This window comes from Lampetra planeri, chromosome 20 (genome assembly GCF_965212315.1).
Source record: "Lampetra planeri chromosome 20, kcLamPlan1.2.h2, whole genome shotgun sequence".
In the NCBI taxonomy this organism is placed as follows: Eukaryota; Metazoa; Chordata; class Hyperoartia; order Petromyzontiformes; family Petromyzontidae; genus Lampetra; species Lampetra planeri.
Window position 1 is genome coordinate 8173203 of NC_136126.1, and position 18908 is coordinate 8192110.

General features: G+C 45.3%; 1 protein-coding gene across 1 annotated transcript in view; it reads left to right on the forward strand.

Moving 5' to 3' along the window:
* Positions 1–18908, forward strand: part of COL24A1 (collagen type XXIV alpha 1 chain) — a 162874-nt gene that overhangs the window by 13037 nt on the left and 130929 nt on the right. Inside the window, exon 2 of the mRNA XM_078603483.1 lies at positions 12603–12676. Within this exon, the coding sequence (XP_078459609.1) occupies positions 12603–12676 (74 nt within the window). The remainder of the gene's footprint in view (positions 1–12602; positions 12677–18908) is intronic.

Below are 18908 nucleotides of genomic sequence, written 5' to 3' on the forward strand. Positions count from 1 at the left end.
AGTGTACGCGCTTCGGCAGAGTGCTCGTGCGTGCCGAGTGTGTTGCCCGCGCGCGTTCACGAAATTTCCACCGGCTTGACAGCATCGAAATGTCACTCAATTTAGTCCACACCAACAGCGGAAGATCCCCCCCCCCACCCCCGCAAATGTCCCACTTGCTTTGGGTTGCACGGCCCAACCAGCCACCGTTGCGTAATCCAGTGTTCATGTGCAGTGTGCGGTTACACACGCACACTGTACGATTTTCTCAGAATTGGATTTTCCCCCAGCGGCAGCTGCATCTCCATGGCTGCTGTGTGAGGCTGGCCGGTCCTAGTGCCCTGCGTCTTCATTTTACCGGTGGCAGCCTCGTCGTGTTGGGGGTTAGAGTTGCAGAAGGGCTCAATCCCCTGCCCCCCCCCCCCTTCGAAATCGTTATAGTCTACGGCGTCCCCGGTAAGAGCTACAGCAGCAGAATGCATGATGGGAAAAAGCGGAGTGTTATCGTTTGTAGCACCGGTGAGCCTTTGTTGAAAGTTTGTTTTAGCATTCAATGGTCAAGCCCCCCTTCGGATTTTAACAAGGTCAAGCTACAAGGTTTACTGGGGCCCTAAGGTTTCTAAATTAAAAGACCGAGAGCAACATAATTAAATCAAAAGGTGCATGACAGCACATTGTAGGGATGATGTAAACCTGAACTTTTTGAAGAATAGCAACATAATGATGTCCCGATAGACGAATGTTTTTTTCGTCAATTTATATTACCTGTCATGAGAAATATATTGGAAAAATATGGACGTTGACACAAGAAATGTAACAAAAAAGATGAAAAGTGTACAGAGAAGCACATGGACAGGTGAATGCTTGGAATTACACAGAGCGTGGAAGAGGAAGACGTGGATTAGAGAACATAAGCAAGGGTGTAAGGTTGTCCTGTTGTCGATTAAGAAGGGTGAGTGAATGTGCTTAAGCAGAGCACAACACTTTGAAGGGATGATGGCCGATTGTTAAGACCAATGATGGAGTGCTCAGAGGATGGAACACGCCCAAGATGATAATCCACCGGTGAAATCAGCTCGTGTACAGGAGGAGCTACAGTCCAGTGGTTCTTCTTAACCTGGGGGGTGCACGCACTCCCTGGGGGTGCGATATGCCCTTTCTGAGGGTGCGAGACATGGCCACCTTTTTTTTTAGAAGGTAAATCATCGAAACACAAATTAAGCACGGACACGTACGTACAACAATTTTCTTACGTCAAACCCCAATGTATTTAGTAACATTATTTTAAAAAATTACTATTGAGAACCAAAGAGTGGCAAGGCTGCAGTAAAGGTTGAGAACCACTGAGCTAGGTGGATGTTTGGCATTGCGAAGCCCCCGGTGAGAGATGGAGACTTCTTGGATCGATCATGGCTGATGACGATCATGGCTGATGACGACGATGATGATTTTTCGTGGCCACTGCACTCACAGCATCATTTCATAAACATGAAAAGCGGGTTTGCAAAATGTCTCGTAATCATAATTATATTTCTTTCCCACCAACCGGGGATATCTTACACACAAACTTCCAAATTCCACTTACAATGCCTGACTTGCATGTATAATGTATGCTTTGAGCATTCCATGTGAGCCAACTGCATAATGAATGAGTGAACTATGCAGAGAAAAAAACGGGATAACATTTTTGTTAGCTCAATTCTGCATTCGTGTTATTTATTTCACTCCTGTAACAAACCAGGTATTTTTTTCTCTCTCAAATTTTTCAAAAGAATGTAAGCCTTTGAGGGAATCTTATAGGCTCAAACATTCCAATATGAACGACTGCAATAGTAACTGATTGCTCGCTGTGAGTTTTCTCTTTGGAAAATGTTATGAATACAGTAGGTTACAGTTCATACTACGCCGTACGTTTAAAGGGATAATAAGGTAGCCTTTTCGGGAATACTATATGTGAGTCATTTACACAAAGTTGCTATGCATAGACTTGCGCTAGAGCGTTTGCACCAGGGCAGAGAGCCCAGAGTAAAGTTAGAGTAACAGCACGTTGATCCTAACATGCACTGCGTGTTTTCCAGTGAAGCATCCAAACAAAACCGGGTGCCTTGCGCCCACCCACTCTGAAACCGGCCCTTTTTTTTCAACTCTTGCTATGTTTTTTTCCAGCTCCTCTCTCCCCTTATTCACTTCCTTTCGTTCCACCTCCACAAAAAGCCCACAGTTTCTTCGCAGTGCCTCGTTCAACGACCCGTGTTTGAAAAGTGACTTAGAAGTTATCACGCAGATATTTGAAACAAATATATATTTAAAGAAGTGAGAGAAAATAGATCTCTTTTGGGAGCTGCTTGGCCAGGCTTTGCTTCCATTCGGCACCCTGCAGAGCGAACGGAGCTAAATTTAAGACTCGCCGAAAATAGCGTGACTCGCCGAGAGAGATTCTACCGTAGCGAGGAGAGGAATGGGTGGCCGGCAAGACGTTTCTCGGACGTATGTACGTTGAACTTCTTTCGCACCGTACGTAGCCAACCGTGCTAATCTGAGGTGCTGGGGTAGGGCAACAAACTATGGGTCTCTGTGTGAATCTATGCGTCTTTCTCTCTGTGGGAGCCTATGGGTCTTTGTGTGAGTCTATGGGTCTCTGTGTGAGTCTATGTATGTACGTTGAACTTCTTTCGCACCATACGTAGCCAAACATACTAATCTGAGGTGCGGGGGTCGGACAAACTGAACACAAACAGCAGTTCTAAAGAAATGAGTTTTCAATCTAGATTATTATTTAAAAGTTTATAGCTCCAGCGGCTTCCTAATATCGGAAGGAAGAGTGTTCCAGACGACCGCAGAATCGCATCTGAAGGCGCCGCGCGATGCGGTGACCACCCTCGTTGTTTGATGGCTTAGCCAATGCGCTGCTTCTCCAGTCTACCTCGGGCAGGGCTGGCCAACAAGGGCCAAGGAGGGCAGCAGGGGGCAACCGGTGGGGCAACGTGCGGCCAGAGGTGTCCGTTTAAATGAAGGGCTGTGGCGGCGAGCCTAAGATCAAAGGTTGTGAGTGGGAGGAGATGAAGGTGGCTGCCGACTGCAGGGAAATCCTCTCCGATGGCTCAGGACCAGCAGGATGCAGCGTGTGAGTAGGAGGCACGCAGGCTGACAACACCGCGGCTGCGATGACATCACGGTCACGATGCTCCAATAACTTTAGAGCACTTTGCAAGGTTAGTTTGCAGTATGTTGTCTTCAAGCATGCGCTTATATGTATAATGCATACTCTGCTATCCGTGTGTGTGTATAGCCGAGCAGACACACATATATATTGTAAGTATTTTTTTCTTCCTAAGTAGGGATTACATTTCAAAGCTGGCTGACAACCATGGGCCTGTATTTTTCATTCAATGGCACTTTGATCTGGCCAGGGTTTTCATGATTGCAGTCAATTTATGTTTGACTAACACCAGTTCATATCAACTCACGGTTGGTTTAACGGTATTGAGACAAGCCAGATTAGACTGTAGGAGCACATGTACGTGTGTTCGTACGTGTGTACGTCTGTCTAAAGCACGGTTGGCTAACGTACAGTGCTAAATAAGCTCAACATACATACGTAGTTGGAAGCAGTGATGCAGTTGTCAGCACACTGCGAGTTCTATTCTGGCTTATATGAACAGTGAGTGATAATCTGAATTATTCTGGGCTTCCACTAGGTCAGCTCAGCCTTAAATGATAACCTGGAGTGGTGTGTTAACTAACATCGGCATTGCGAAGACAAAGGTGGGCCAGGCGTTGAGCTGGTCACAACACCAAGACTGCACCTCCACGGGTCTTAATAATCGCTCGCGAGTCGCACTCGTGCCCTAACAGTCCGTTATGAAAGCTAGAATACGGGGGAATCACTGTGTGTGTGTGTGTGAATGCATGCGTGTGTGTGTGTGTGCATGTCTGGGAGTGTGTACGTTGCTTGCGGTGAACGCAGTGCCCATGTGGGGAAAGCTCAGTGTGCCTGAAGTGTGCAGCACATGCGTGGCATTATTGAAAGTTTATCAGCAACGGCAACTTAACAGACTCGGTTCGTCCCTTTTTCCGGCATTAGCACCGTTGGTAATTATGTCCGGTGGATGGAGAGCGCTACAGCGATCTAGCCATTACATACAAAGATCCCTTTCTTGGCGTTACAGACTGGGCGCTGTGTGTAATTTATTCCGCCCGAATGGCAGAGCGAGGATTGCTCGCTATGCTGTGATTGGACAGGATCCTGCGAGCGGCCACGACGCTTTTTTTCCTTTTGCACGGGGGGGTGGGTGGGGGATTCTGCCAGACTCTGCCCCTAACGGAGCAACCTCCCACTTCAAGCGTCCCTTTGTGGGTTCGCTTTTTTTACAGCTGGATTAGTGTTCTTGGTATTTGGCGATCATCATCATCATTGTGAGCCAATGGCCAAATCACCCAGTATGCGCCCCCCGATCTCGTCAAATCCCACATGCTAAGCAGGTTGAGCCTAGATGTCACTTTGATGGGTGGCCACCATGCACAAAAGACAGGCGTTATGGGGGCATCGTGGGCAGTGGAGGGCAGTGGCGAAAATTCCACAATGACCGGCGATGGTGAGGTTTGGTCAAGCATCCCTCACAGCCTGCAAGGTGTGGTGATGCCCACACTCAGTGGTGGATTCACGAACGGGCCGTACGTGTACACAATGTCTATCATTGTGATGTTCATTGACAGAATCAGCATGCATGAATGGTCATTGTTATTATTAGTTCTACTCTTAGATATGAAATGCTCATTTAAACATATGGAAGGGACATGAAATGTAAATGTTAAAACTATTGAAGGAAGGAGGACCGTGTATGAAAATTCATCTGCTCCGGATTATATTGTTCTTTGAGGATTTTTCGTAATATATCTTTCAACTGGTACGTGACTTATAGGCTGTACAAAATTTCTGCTTATGTACAAACAATTCCACGAAGGGAATCTTCAGCTGCGGAGTGAGATTAAATTCAGCCACATGAAAAAAAGCATTAGTGAACGTTCCCTGGTGTATGACAACAGGGTTTTATTATGGATTCAGTAACGCTAAAAATTACAGTTAACTGACAAAAAATAATGGCTCCAATCAGTAGCACAATTTATCAGTCTGCTTGCTGTCTCACTAACGCTCTCTAACGGCACAGAGGCAGCCAAGCGATGCAGCTAGCAAGCTACCCTGTGTAGCATCAGGCCATCATCAAATTTCTCTGAATTCTGAGAAGAGGAGCTGGAATATTTTGTAGTCTATGCGCGCGCTCCGGGCTAACGTGGTCGGGCACCAGAGAGTGTTTCGACTTGGCTAGGTTAACTTCCGGTTGCAAACGAAATCCAGATGGCAAACGCAGAACGCTAAATGGCTTCTGTATTCGTGGAGCCCAAAAAGCAAAAGCCCCGCTCCTCGCACAGAGACCTCTATGCATTTAGATTAAAAATGTTGCACCATGGAGTGGCCAATTTTGTTAAGTAAACTGTGCGCAGGGCGGGCGTGTGTTTGAACGTATTTAACGGTGAAGGAACGTGAGATTGTGGAGCATTCCAGACAGCTTAAAAATAAGTGTACCGAGGGCTTAAAAATGCAATGAAGAGAGGATCAATTTCAAAATGTAGAAGCGCATTTTTTTCATTGATTGTACGGTCGTGTCTATGCGCCAATGCTTGGTTGTGACAAGCCTCAGACCTCACAATGTGAGCGGTAAAACGCGCCCCTCTTGAGTGCATTACTCTTGCACATGTTAAATCTGTTTTGCGTCGGCAATAGCTCACGGTCATGCTGCCCAGCCACGTGAGTTTTTCCCACCTGGTAAAGCTGCTGCTCACAGCCTGTGTATCTCATGCAACTCGCAGTTCTTGCAGGTGCATTTTTGCAGATGTTAAAAGCCAGCCACTATGGTAATTGGGCCTTATATCTACCCCAACGCGCATTGATTCCAGGTGTTAGTTTGACCGTTCATTTCATTATTATTATACAGCCTTCTGGATGTATCCAATTGGAGCTTTTGCTGTTGAAATGTTCACTCTCTGATTTTATATTTTTGCACGATCATAAACGTAATTGGAATTGATCAACAGAAACTAAGCAAATGTATGGGAGCACCATTTCCTACCTGCCTATCGCCTCTCATTGTATTCTGCACCCATTCACGTACGTATGTTGAACTTCTTTCTCACCGTATATATCCAACCGTGCTCTTCCCCCTACAGAAACCAAGCCCTTGGGTCTAATCCATTGATCATCCTATGTTCCATAGGTCAATGCTTTTTCCGTTGCTGCTCCCAACTCTCTGAAATTAATTTCCTCTAGCCAAGCTCACTACTGCTAAGGCCGTCCTCTTGTTCCAGTCCAGGCTTAGGGTTGTTATTCATCACGCCTACCTGCACAGGGACTCCTCTACTTACGAACGAGTTATGTTCAAGAGGTCTGTTTGTAAGTCGATTTGTTCTTAAGTTAAACTTTACTCCTGTCGATTCCAAACATGTTTTACGGCATGTACACTAAACACGGGGGTGGCTTTAACAGTTGTATACTCTCCTGTAGATGTAGACGCCACTGGTTGTTCACGTTCTGCAGATTTAGATGCCACCACCGGCATCTATTGCACAGCGGTCCGAACAGGCAACTGAACATACGGACAGGTTTGTTCATATCCCTGAAAGTTCGTAACTCAAATGTTCATGAGTAGAGGTGTGCCTCTAGTTTTCTCTCACGGTGGAATGTCGGCATGCGCGCCCCTCACATTATGTCTTACATTGACATGCTAATCTCTCACACTACAATGGCCACACCCACAGCTTCGTTTGTCAAGATTTACCCGATCTTACATTTACATGCAAATTTCATCTCTAGCCCCTCCCACTGACTCTTGGGCTATACCAGGGGTCGGCAACCAAAATAACAAGAAGAGCCATTTCTTTCCAATTCGGTACAAAATTCAGTATTTCAAGAGCCGCAATGCATCTGAGTACATACTGTACATACGTACATATCGTCAAGAAGCAGCCCGTAAAGAGCCGCATGCGGCTCCGGAGCCGTAGGTTGCCGACCCCTGGGCTATACCCATCCTAAACCTTTATAACTCCTTACCTTAGCAGCGCTCCCACCATATATTCTCAGCTGCTCTACCGTTATATTTCTCTCCTGATGACGAATGCTTATGTTGCGATCGAAACGTCGTGACATTGTTATTATTTTATTATTTTAATTTTTATTATTTTTTATTATTTGATCTATCTACGTGGCTTTACCGAAAGACCCAAAGAATATGAATTCCTGCAGTCACGAAAGCTTTAAGTCAAAACAGTTGAGTCAAAGTAACCTGATAATATCTTCCTGATTTAAAAAAATATATAAAAGCATTGGTGATTGATCCCATCTCTAGAGAACCCTCATAATGGCTTTGCCATTTTACAGCGCCGTTGAAATGTCCGTACTATAACTGTCGGCGGTGTTGAGCTAGCAATGGTAGGGACCAGCCTCTCATAGGATGACTCCTATTAACTTGATTAAGCACTTTGGTCCTAACCCGGACCAGGATTGAAATGTTCAATCTTCCAAACGTGATTTCAGCCCTCGCAGGCATGCGAGTTAGAGTCTGGAAAATAATCAGCGGTCAGTCAAATCTTCAATTGGGTATTCCAAGGAATTTTCTTGTTGAGTCACAGCTCGTTCTAGTTTTCTGCGTTTTGTAAACGTGTCAACCGGCTATGTTTAATCCAAACACCGGGCGACGCGACAAAGCGTCGCCAAGCTGCAGAAGCTTGATTAGGCTGCGGTGCTCGTAATTGACGTTTTGTGAGCTACGGGGCTACTAAGTATTGGTCCCCGGTGTGAAACATGAGCACACCCGTTGTGCAGCAGCCCCACAACACAGGCACGTCTGCCCACAATCAAGCGGTGGAACCCAGCTGACGGGTGACGTCACCCCAGACGTGTGCATCAGAGCACATCTGTGGCTCACAAGTGTGCTCCGCCCACGTGTGCCCTGCGCACGTGTTCAGGGAGGGGTTGGGGGGGGGATGCGCGTGTGTGGTACTAATCAAAACTCCAAAGCTCGAATACATTTTCCCTAAAGATGCTAAGCGGTGGAATTTGCACAGTAAATTTTTCCGTGTGCAAGTGTGTGCGCGGAGCCACTGAGATCCAGGCGGAGGCGGGGTGTCAGTGGGACTGTCGTGACAGGTGTCCCGGGATCCGCTATTCCTTAGCAGCCCTGCTGAGTTGGTTTAGAGGCCCGCAAGCGTGTTCTTGGGGCCAAGGAAGAGGGAGGTGGGGGGAATGACCCTTTAACTCTTTTTGTCCTCGAGCTTGTTTCCGCTGGTCTGTGCACAGGGGAGTGCTTGCACGAGCCTCTTCGTGTATTTGTCCATCGACTATGCCAACATGGCAGCTGCGTGTGTGCGTGTGCGTGTACCTGTGACCTCCTGCCAGCGGGCGTTCGACACTTCACGTGGCCTCAAGGTGCACTTGGCCTGGCACAAGCGTCGTGGTGACGTCACCGCCACTTAGTGGCGAATGGCGGTTGTTGTTGTACCTGTGTGACTTTGTATGCACTCGGGGATGTGTATTCCAAGCCTCCTTGTGGAAGAGGCTCATGAAGGACGCTACTGGGCAGTTGGATGCAATTGCCCTCCAGCAACAACGGAGAGCAGAGCGATGCTCACAATAACGAGTGCAGCACCGGGCGGCTAAAACACAGCACGTTGGCACAGTGAGGAGCATAGGTGGTGCATCTGCCAGTCATTTCAGTCTATTCGGTGACCTGGGTCTCTTCCGTGACCTCCTGCCAGCGAGCTTTTGACGCTTCAAGTGGCGTCAAAGTGCACCTAGCCTGGTACAAGTTCCGTGGGATGTGACCACCACTTAGTGGTGAACTCTGGGTGTTGTTTTCCACGGTTGGAAATGAAGAGGCTTGTATCATTACGAGGGAAACTTTAAAAACGCATTTTTTTATTTTTATTACAGACCATTTTCAAACAATATTTTTGTGTTAATTTGCCTATTTTGAGTAAAGCACCCAAGTCAAATTGAGAACAACTGTACACCCAGTGCCGGATTAAGCTAGTGCGGGGCCTGTAGCATATGTTATAAAGAGGCCCTAAATAAAAATAAACACAGAAATATTAAAACACACATTTTTTACTTGCATAGTAAAGTAATTGTATTTTATCATTTGCTATACAGCCAGATACAACAAATCGCTAACCTTAAACACCCAGTCGTTCATTAAAGTTGAAGGCAGTATAGTACTATAGTAATAGAGAAAGTGCAGAATCACTGAATCGGAATTGATAGCTTGAAAGCATTTATCGCGGTGCCCTTGAAAGTGTGGAGCCCGTAGCATATGATACTTTTGCTACTAGGATAATCCGGCACTGTGTACACCTGGTAGATTTGTTCTGAAAGTAAGCCTCAAATGTGCATTGTCAGGTGCAGGTTTCACTTTATTTCTGTGTGAGTTATACATATTTTTATACTTATTTTTAAATTCTGTACATGGAACGAATCTCATCTGAGTGACGTTGATCAAAGCGCGGCCTGGTTTTTCCTCATCACTAAGAAGCAGGAATCTAGAATGTATAAGGAACCCATTTCTTCGAGGCTTGCTATTAAGTTGCTTTATGTCAACGCACGTTACCAGTGAGTACATGCAGAATCGTAATGGGGACTGATGCCACGGCCTTGTGCTCTCTTGCGATCCATTACGATTTAGCCATTTTCCGACCCCCCCTCCCACCCTTCCTTTGACTACAAGGTGGCAGCCAAAACACCTTCACTGCTCCAAGTAAACTTGGCCCGGCGTGCGGACACGGACGAGTCTGTGTTTGCTCACGGACTAGCTACCGAGCATCAGGGGTAGGTGTTTCCGTTTGGGCCCCATGAATACATTGCCAGCCTGGCTTCGGTTTGCCCACAGGGAGAAGCAGCCCAAGCATTGACGGGCTGCACGTTGGCATGGCGGTTATGGATATTACTTGGAGGTCGACGCGAATAGGTGCTTTTTTGCGCGACTTTTGAAGAAGCATTGCAAAACGTACAAAATGCGCTCGCCAAAATAGATCAATTAGATGCACGCAAGTACGTGTGAAATATTATTAATCTGTAAATATCCACATGCTTTCGATAATAGATATCTTAAAAATACATAGATTGATTAAAATAGTTTTTTCTGCGCATGATACATGCATCAAATTATGTACGCTATCATTAATTATATATTGGCTTAAGTAAATTGTATGCAAATGATATGCTAATCATTTACATGAGCTGATAGACAGGACAAAACTGTATACATTGCACTAAAAAATAAACTATTGTAATGAGATGGTGCAAACAAGACAAAAGAGAAATTCTTAAATGAAAATCACTTTCCCAATTTGTGACATTCCCTTGAATAGAAGGGGTTGTTCAGCAGTAGAGTGAGCAGTACTTATTTAAAGCTGAGTCAACCGAGGAGAAGCCCAGGACCAATTCAGAGATCTCTCACCACTGATCTTTAACAAGGCCTGGAATTAAACTCGGGTCGTTGGGCTCATTGCACAGTGCGTGAGCCAATGCACCACGGCTCCCACACAAAGTCAAATGCTTTATATGGAACGATCTAAATACACAGGTGGACACGTCGTACATGCATACATACAAACACACCGACTCCTCGGTGCAACTTTTGCCGTTTCAAGAATGTAAGTGATGCTAAGTGTAGTAAATAAATGTGTTCTAGCCGGAGAAAGCGAGAGATGGTGGAGATGCCGTGTGTGTGTGTGTTGCATCTCGTTTACATTGAACAACTGTTACATCCTGGCCAGTTTTGAATGGTGAATTTTGATTGGTCAATTGGACCAATAGCTTAGTGAATATGTAATAAGATATCTCACGTAAATTCGAGTTCCATTTTCAAGGTTAAGAAAATTTTTTTACCAATAGTACCTCATTTGCCAGTAAAAAATATGATAATTGTTTTTTTACCCTTTTATCTGGCAACAAAACTGACACCTTTTTTTACGAGGAGTCATCTGGTCCAACACCATGTGAGACTAGGCTCTAAGGAAAGCTGTCTCGGGTGTGGACCAATCAACTTCAAGGACAGTGCATACGTTATCAGAGTTATGTTTTTTGTTTGCATTATAACTGCAGGTATTGTGGTCTATGCAAACATGACTCCTCGTAAAAAAGGTGTCAGTTTTGTTGCCAGATAAAAGGGTAAAAAACCAATTAACAACATTATTTTATTTTATATGCAGAACAATTTGTTGTTTGCGCCTATATTACATTTCAGTCATTCAGCTTCACATTCGCAGCAACATTCAATCTGCATCGACCTTTTTAAGAGACACGAGTGGCCCTTATTCTTAGGTTTTTTCGGTAAAGTCACGTAGCTAAAAAAATTTGTAGCGATTTCAGCCGCATCACCTCTACATAACAAAAAGGCTCAGTCCCTTTTACACGCACCTTTACATCAGCCTCACCTAGTTTACACAACAAAGGCTCATTCCTAACAGCGTGCTTCAGCCGCACCGAACCTCACAAAAAAAATATTCAGGGCCTACCTTGGCTCCTCCCACCCTCAACCAGTATATATACAAGGACTGTTTTTTTGGAATTTCTCTCACTTGATACAGCTATCGTGCTGTGACGGTTCCACCTGAAGACGGAAGCTTGTGTTGCCTCCGAAACGTCGTGATTTTTATTTTATTTTTATTTTACTTTTATTAATTTTAATTTTTTACCTACGTAACTTTACCGAAAAAACATAAGAATATGAATCCTTGCAGTCACGAAAGCTTCAAATATAGAACGAGTGGCCCTGCTTATTTCTTAAAGGCCCCATCTCTTTTCAAACTGTGCTAGGCTCTGTGACTCAGCGTTGCGGTGATTTATGTTTATGAAATATTGTGTACGTTTACAAATTGCATACTAATTATTATTTACTGTACCATTTGTGTGACCCAGGTCTCACTTGGTAAAAATAAAAGATCTGTCTAGTTGTTGGAGGTTTAATGGTTCAAACATACCCTGGTAAAATAATGAATTATCATGATTCAAGGTCACGTTTAGATTCAATTCTTTTTAAACACAAGTGGCTGCAGATGTGACGTGAACTCATCACATGGAACATATGTGCATTAAAACAGATTGATAATTACACCTGCGATTCAGTCAATGTATTTCTTCATCGTGAATATATTCACTTACGTGCATCGATACGTCGTTTACGCCACTGATATCTCTTAGAATGCAGCCCCACTACTCTCCGTCCCGTCTGTTGTGTCGATTGTGCCACTGCCGCTGTGTCTGTGTATCTCAGCGGCTGCACGTAAACAACAACGCCAATTAGTTACTATCTCAGCCCACCGGTTTGTTGTGGATTTACTCACCAACACACCGGTGGGCTGAAGTAGTAACTAATCCGCGCATTGTTTACGTGACAAACCTTACTGGCTGTGTCGGGTGGTGGAGGGTTACGACACAATTATACGTATGCGATCTAACCCAAAAAAACCTTTATTATGAATAATATTTGTCGCGAAAGCGTCACGTGTTCAACCGGCTGCAACGTGTTACGTGACCCCTGACCACAATTCTCGGCCTTCTTCTCGTCCCACAGGAGGATCCTCATCCTGCTGGTGGTGGTGTGTGCCGGTGCCACGATTGTCCCAAGCTCCGCTCAAGAAACCCAAGGTACTCAAGAAGGCTCCTCCCTGAGAGCCTCCTCCTGCTTGTTGTTGTGTTCATGTTGTTGTCCTTCCCAGCACCTCCGATTGGCATGGTTGGCTACGGATGCTGCGAAAGAATATGATAATTGTTTTTTTGCCCTTTTATCTGGCAACAAAATTGACACCTTTTTTACGAGGCAAATGAGGTACCAATGGTGCTGCGAAAGAAGTTCAACACCACCTCATCATCATCAACATCATCACCACTTCCTCATCATCACCATCTCATCATCACCACTTCCTCATAATTATCAACCTCTACCACCTCATCATCACCATCACCACCGCATCATCACGCCACTGGAGCTGTGCACGTTTAAGTCATCTAGATTGAAAACTAATTTCTTGAGAACTGCTTGTTGTTGCGTTTAGTTTGTTGTTCTTAGCACGGTTGGCTACGGATGGTGTGAAAGAAGTTCAATACGTTCATAGGGGGCTTCCAGTGTGCATTTTTCACTTTCCTATGGCAGTGTTTGTTTGAATTCCAGTGCCGTATGAGTGTGTTTCTGGTTATTCGTAACCATTTGCAATGGTTGTCAGATGTAGCATTCTACTTTATGGGAGGTGAATCATTTGGTTCGGGAATGATTGGGATCATATATGGATACATTTAACAATTTAAGACTGCCCTGCTCTATTAGCAAAACCAATAAACCTGTATGGCATCATGTTTGAGAGCCCAAGTTATACAATTCTGGTTTTTCAGATTTTTCTATCTTCATGCAGACTCAACTATATTTGTATCAATGTTCAGATTCATTGCCCTTCCAGAACATAATTTAAATTTACATCAATTATTCAGCCATGACCCTGTATATAGTAATGGGATTTCCCCAAGAAAGGTTTGTTGGGTTGAAAATTATCTTTAGTAAGGTCATTGCTTGGGATGTTTGGCTAATTTCTGATTACACATTATAAAGCCATTAGATAACGTTTTAATGCTATGCATTTTTTGGCTTGTATGCTTCCTTGCAATAACTTAAAACAATGTATAGACCTTTGTTAAGGCACTATGATCATCTTGGAAACTCTAGGTATCCCACCATTTATTCATTATTGGTCATGGTTAATCCACTGCTGGATGAAAGCCTTCCCAAGCTGCCACCATCTCTTGTGGTCATGTGATGTGATAATCCACCCAGCACCTTCACACGAGCTTATTCCTTCTCTTCTTATAACATGTCTTACCCAAGCCTACCTACTTTCATGCATAGTTATTATTCACAGATTGTAAAAATATTTTCGAAATAAAAAAAAATCCATATATATACGTGGTATACACTTTAATAAACTTGCGTAATGTGGTTAAAGTATTAAGTTCGCAAAGGATAATGTTACAAACAAAATCCCAGTCTTCGTGACCCATAAACTAATATTTGCAATTTCCCCCCAAAGCTGCCTGAGGCAAAGTACAAACTTTACTCTTGGCATTCGTGCCAGCAGTGGGCTATTGTTGGCCACACCAGAGATGCTAAAAGCGCTCTGTTTACATTTCCAGCAGGACATTACATTTCACAAGAGGGCTTTAAATGCTGTGGTGTGCCTACGTGCAGTGATTGAAGCAAGCAGGCCTTTGCTTGAGAGGAGGCGGGGGTGGTGATGGTTGCTGTGTGCTCGAGCCCGACAAGATGCAGTTGCAAGTTTATCTGTGGATTATTTGTTACTTGATGAGAAGGAAAGGTGCGTTTGTGTTTTCTTGAAATGGTGACTGGCATTTTGTAATATGTCATTCTTGGCACAAGGTGCCATGCAATCAAGTGCTGTGATAATAAGAGCCCCCTTACAATAGAGCTTGATTTCTTCTTGGTTCTTTCGGTAAAGTCACGTAGAAGGGAAGTAATAAAATAATAAAAATAAAACATAATAAAAAAGGGCTTTATATTATTATATTATTTTATTATATTCTTTTATTTTATTATGTTATATTTTTATTATTTTATTACTTCCCTTCTACGTGACTTTACCGAAAGAACCAAGAAGATGAATCCCTGCAGTCAGGAAAGCTTTAAATCGAAATTTAGAGCTTGATTTCTTCCCTGAATAATTTCCGGGTCGACAAATTCCCAGGAAATGGCACGTGACTGGTAGCTTTCGCCATAGCCAGAGGTATATTGGATGTGGCTTGTCAGGTGCGGTAATATTTTCCTGGTCGCTGACTCAGACAGACCTGGCTGAAATTAAGTCCTGCATTTCCGTATTTGTGGGGTATCGTGAAGCAAATCTACATGGTTTTATTACAAGTGTAGTAGGTTCAATGAGACGTGGACGACGTAGTTGGAGGCACACGTATTTATTAAACGTTTCACTCAGCACAGGCCAAGGAATACAACACTCGAAGGGGTAACGGCCCCTTCACCCGTCGAACAGGGAGACCCCACTGTCTCTAACCCAGCTAGCCTACTCCCAGGTCCTCCACTCGAGAGCTAGGGGAGGCCAGCTGATCCAGCTCTGGCCAAGCTAGGATCACGGCACCCTTAGTCACCAGACCGGCTCTTACAAGAGCATGGGCTCTGGGCTCTCGGGGCCACGCCACTGGCTTGCCCTGGTCGGTCCTTAGAAGGACAGCGATCCAGGGGAGTCCCAGGGCTTATCTAGCCGGTCTTCTCTCTTCACTGGTTTAAGCTGAACACTGAACCCTGAGCCCACCGGCTCACCGCCTTGTATAGCAACTCCCCCACGAGGGGTGGGGCTGTGGGGGACCACAGCGCCGTCACAGCCCCCCAGGGCTAACCGTTGCGGACGTGGATGTAAGCATCCTTCCGCGTGCGGGCATAACCACCCCTGGTGTGTTTGTTCGCCCTCCCGTAACACCCCTACACAAGTGTACCCAGCCAGGGTTTGTCTTCTTAAACAAAGGCTGCTGGAGAACATTGATCTGGAAGGCCCGTAAGCTCATTGACCAAATGTAAGATAGTTGCATTTATTTATTTAGCTGGTAATATAATTAGACCGTGTCTAATTAAATCTCGCCTCAAGACGCAATTAATTATGCTTGCTTTTGGCTCCCCCAATTAGCTGCTATACTTGTTCGTTTTTCCTTCCCCTGGCACAGTGATATATTTATTAATGTCTTTGTTTATTTTTTCATGTATTGCACTTTAATTAACTTGTGGAAGCTGCTTTATAAATGTCATTCATTATTATTATTATTTATTCCTGGTATTCTTTTTTTGCTTCATCACTTGTTACAATGTTGGCCATATGCGTTGCACAGAGCCTGCTGTGGTACTTACTCTGACACATCTCGGACTCACTGACACCGATTCACCGCCAGGTTTTCCGTTATCCGCTGAGGAACCCCCCCTGCCCCCCCCCCCCCTGCCCCCCCTGCCCCCTCCTGCCCCCCCCCCCCCAATTGTAGCTGACATCGGGTCCCAGCGATTGCTTCGTTTATTCTGGCTCGGCCTAAAATAAATACCCATATAAGGCATTCTCCACGGACAGTGGAGAGGGTACAGTGTCAGCATCAGGTGGGTCATTAATTCATCACCATTATTATCATCAGACAATCCACTGCTGGATAAAGGCTTCCCCAAGCTGTTGCCCCATTCGTTCTTCCTCATGTGTGTTAATGCTTAAAAACGCCGGTGGTGGGTACACATGAACAGTGTTTAAAGTGTATTAATACTGGGATATAAAGGTGTGTAAAATTAACCGCGTAAATATAGGCTTATTTGGTTTATCCAGCATCAACAGAGTCTGGAATGAATAGATGCTGGGTATTCTTGGCAATAAATAAAACAAATACTGCTGGATGAAGGCCTCTCCACACGACATTGGTCAGGGGGTGGTTTGGACCATACTTCACCATGCCAGTCGGTGCACGTTTGTGAAGGGAAGGACCAAGGGCCGGTTCAGGTATCACTCACTGCTGGTGTTCGCCATGGCCGAGAATCAAAGTTCAGGTCGCTGGGTGCATAGGGCAGCACACTTCCACTCCCCCATTCATGACATAATGATTTTTCATCATGGCAAGGCTGTGAACAGGCATACAGCATTCACAAGTGTGTGTCATGCATATATAGCAATCAGCTACAAATATGCATACAGTTAGACAACAGTTTTCTTAATTTTCTAAGCATTAAAAAAAACCCCTGCTAATTTGAGGATCTTTTTTTATCGTGTATTAAATGCTATTACAGTAAACACTGGAATTGTGCAGTTGTTTGTACGTCCGTGATTCGTTTGATTAAAGTCAGATTTTGAACATCAGGAAATTGGATAGTATAAACATAAAAGCATGCTGTGGGGTTGGGAGAGGGGCTGCGGTGATGGCCAGTGCCGATAAGGGAAAGCGAATAGCCTTGGCAAGGGTTGCATCACGCCTACACCGCACGCTCGTGCACACGCGCACGTACACGCGCCTACACACCGCACGCTCGTGCACACGCGGACGTACACGCGCCTACACACAGCACGCTCGTGCACACGCGCACGTATACGCGCCTACACACAGCACGCTCGTGTACACGCGCACGTACACGCGCCTACACACAGCACGCTCGTGTACACGCGCCCACACAGCATGCTCGTGCACACGCGCACGTACACGCGCCTACACACAGCACGCTCGTGCACACGCGCACGTACACGCGCCTACACACAGCACGCTCGTGTACACGCGCCCACACAGCACGCTCGTGCACACGCGCACGTACACGCGCCTACACACCGCACGCTCGTGCACACGCGCACGTACACGCGTCTACACACAGCACGCTCGTGCACACGCGCACGTACACGCGCCTACACACAGCACGCTCGTGCACACGCGCACGTACACGCGCCTACACACAGCACGCTCGTGTACACGCGCCCACACAGCACGCTCGTTTACATGCCGAACACGTAATGACCCGTGTGCACAAGACACATCGACCCCTAAACACTTGGGGACACGTTCTTTCAGAGGCAAAGGTTGGCTAGGTACGGTGCGAAAGAAGTTCAGCATACGTACGTACACACAGATGTTCACGAATGTACAGGGTGGTCCAGATGTATTGTGACCTCCCCCCCCGCCCCCCCCCATTTAATTGACCCCTAACATTTTTTTATTTTGCTTATTTATTTCTGTTGTCCCACCCATTGCTATGCAAAAAATATGTTACGTTTCAGAGAATTAAATGAAGATCACAAGACATCTGGACCACCCTGTACATGCACACCTACAGACACACGTACGCGTTGACTCGGCGTAGCACCCCGAGCTCGATTATGAAGATGCATCGACACTCATGCAGACACTGGCATTGCGAGCCTTCGAGGCTCGCTCGGTGTGGCATCTCTCGGTGAAACAAGGTTTAAAAAAAAAATTGGCAAGTTTCCCAGAAATCATTCTGTCGCCATTCAAAGTGTCACGCCGAGTGACTCGTTGATTATGAATTTTTCTTTAGGAAGGGGGTGCGGGTGGACGGTGGTGGGTGCCTGATTCAACGAGTCAGTGCTGTCTACTGCGGTGGAGGTGTCCGTTACTTGATTTTGTTATGAGATGTTGCGAACGGCCATAATTTCCACTCTTAACAAGATTCCACTGAGAAGAATCTTCTCCCACAACCCAACTGCATGTTGACCCATATTTGTTTTAGGGTAAGGCCACGGAGTAGTTTTCGGCCAAAGTTCTTGTCATTAATTCTCCACCACCCAAGAAGATTGTCATATTTGCAACGATATGAATTATACGTGCCAATTTATTGATCAATTTCTGATCAGTAAAGCCCTCTCACCAGCGGCTTAAGACTTTTTCATGACTGCATGCAACATCAACATGGGCTTCAATCACCCCCACCTGGCTGCATCAGCCCTGATCCACACCTCCAGGCAATAGGCGACTGGTAATTGTATCAGTGGCAGACCTGCCCTGACCAGTTGTACCACCATTGGTCAAACATGTCGATAAAGTTTAGGCCTGTTTTGAGAAAGTGTTCATTAACCCCATGATACATTACTGAATTCAGCAACAACAACATATGATATTCCCCTTAAACTGCTTTTATTTGGTCCAGAGAACATTGTCCGTGATATTATATTGGTTTCCACTGCTCTACCAATATTGAATCACTTGTCCTGTTAAGGTGTAATGTTTTGCGGCATGGCAATTTCACTATAGACGCATCAATGCCTTCTGACATTTAGGACATCCAAGCTTAGCATATACAGTAGTTATTTTGTCAATTTACTGCTGGATGATGATCTCCCTA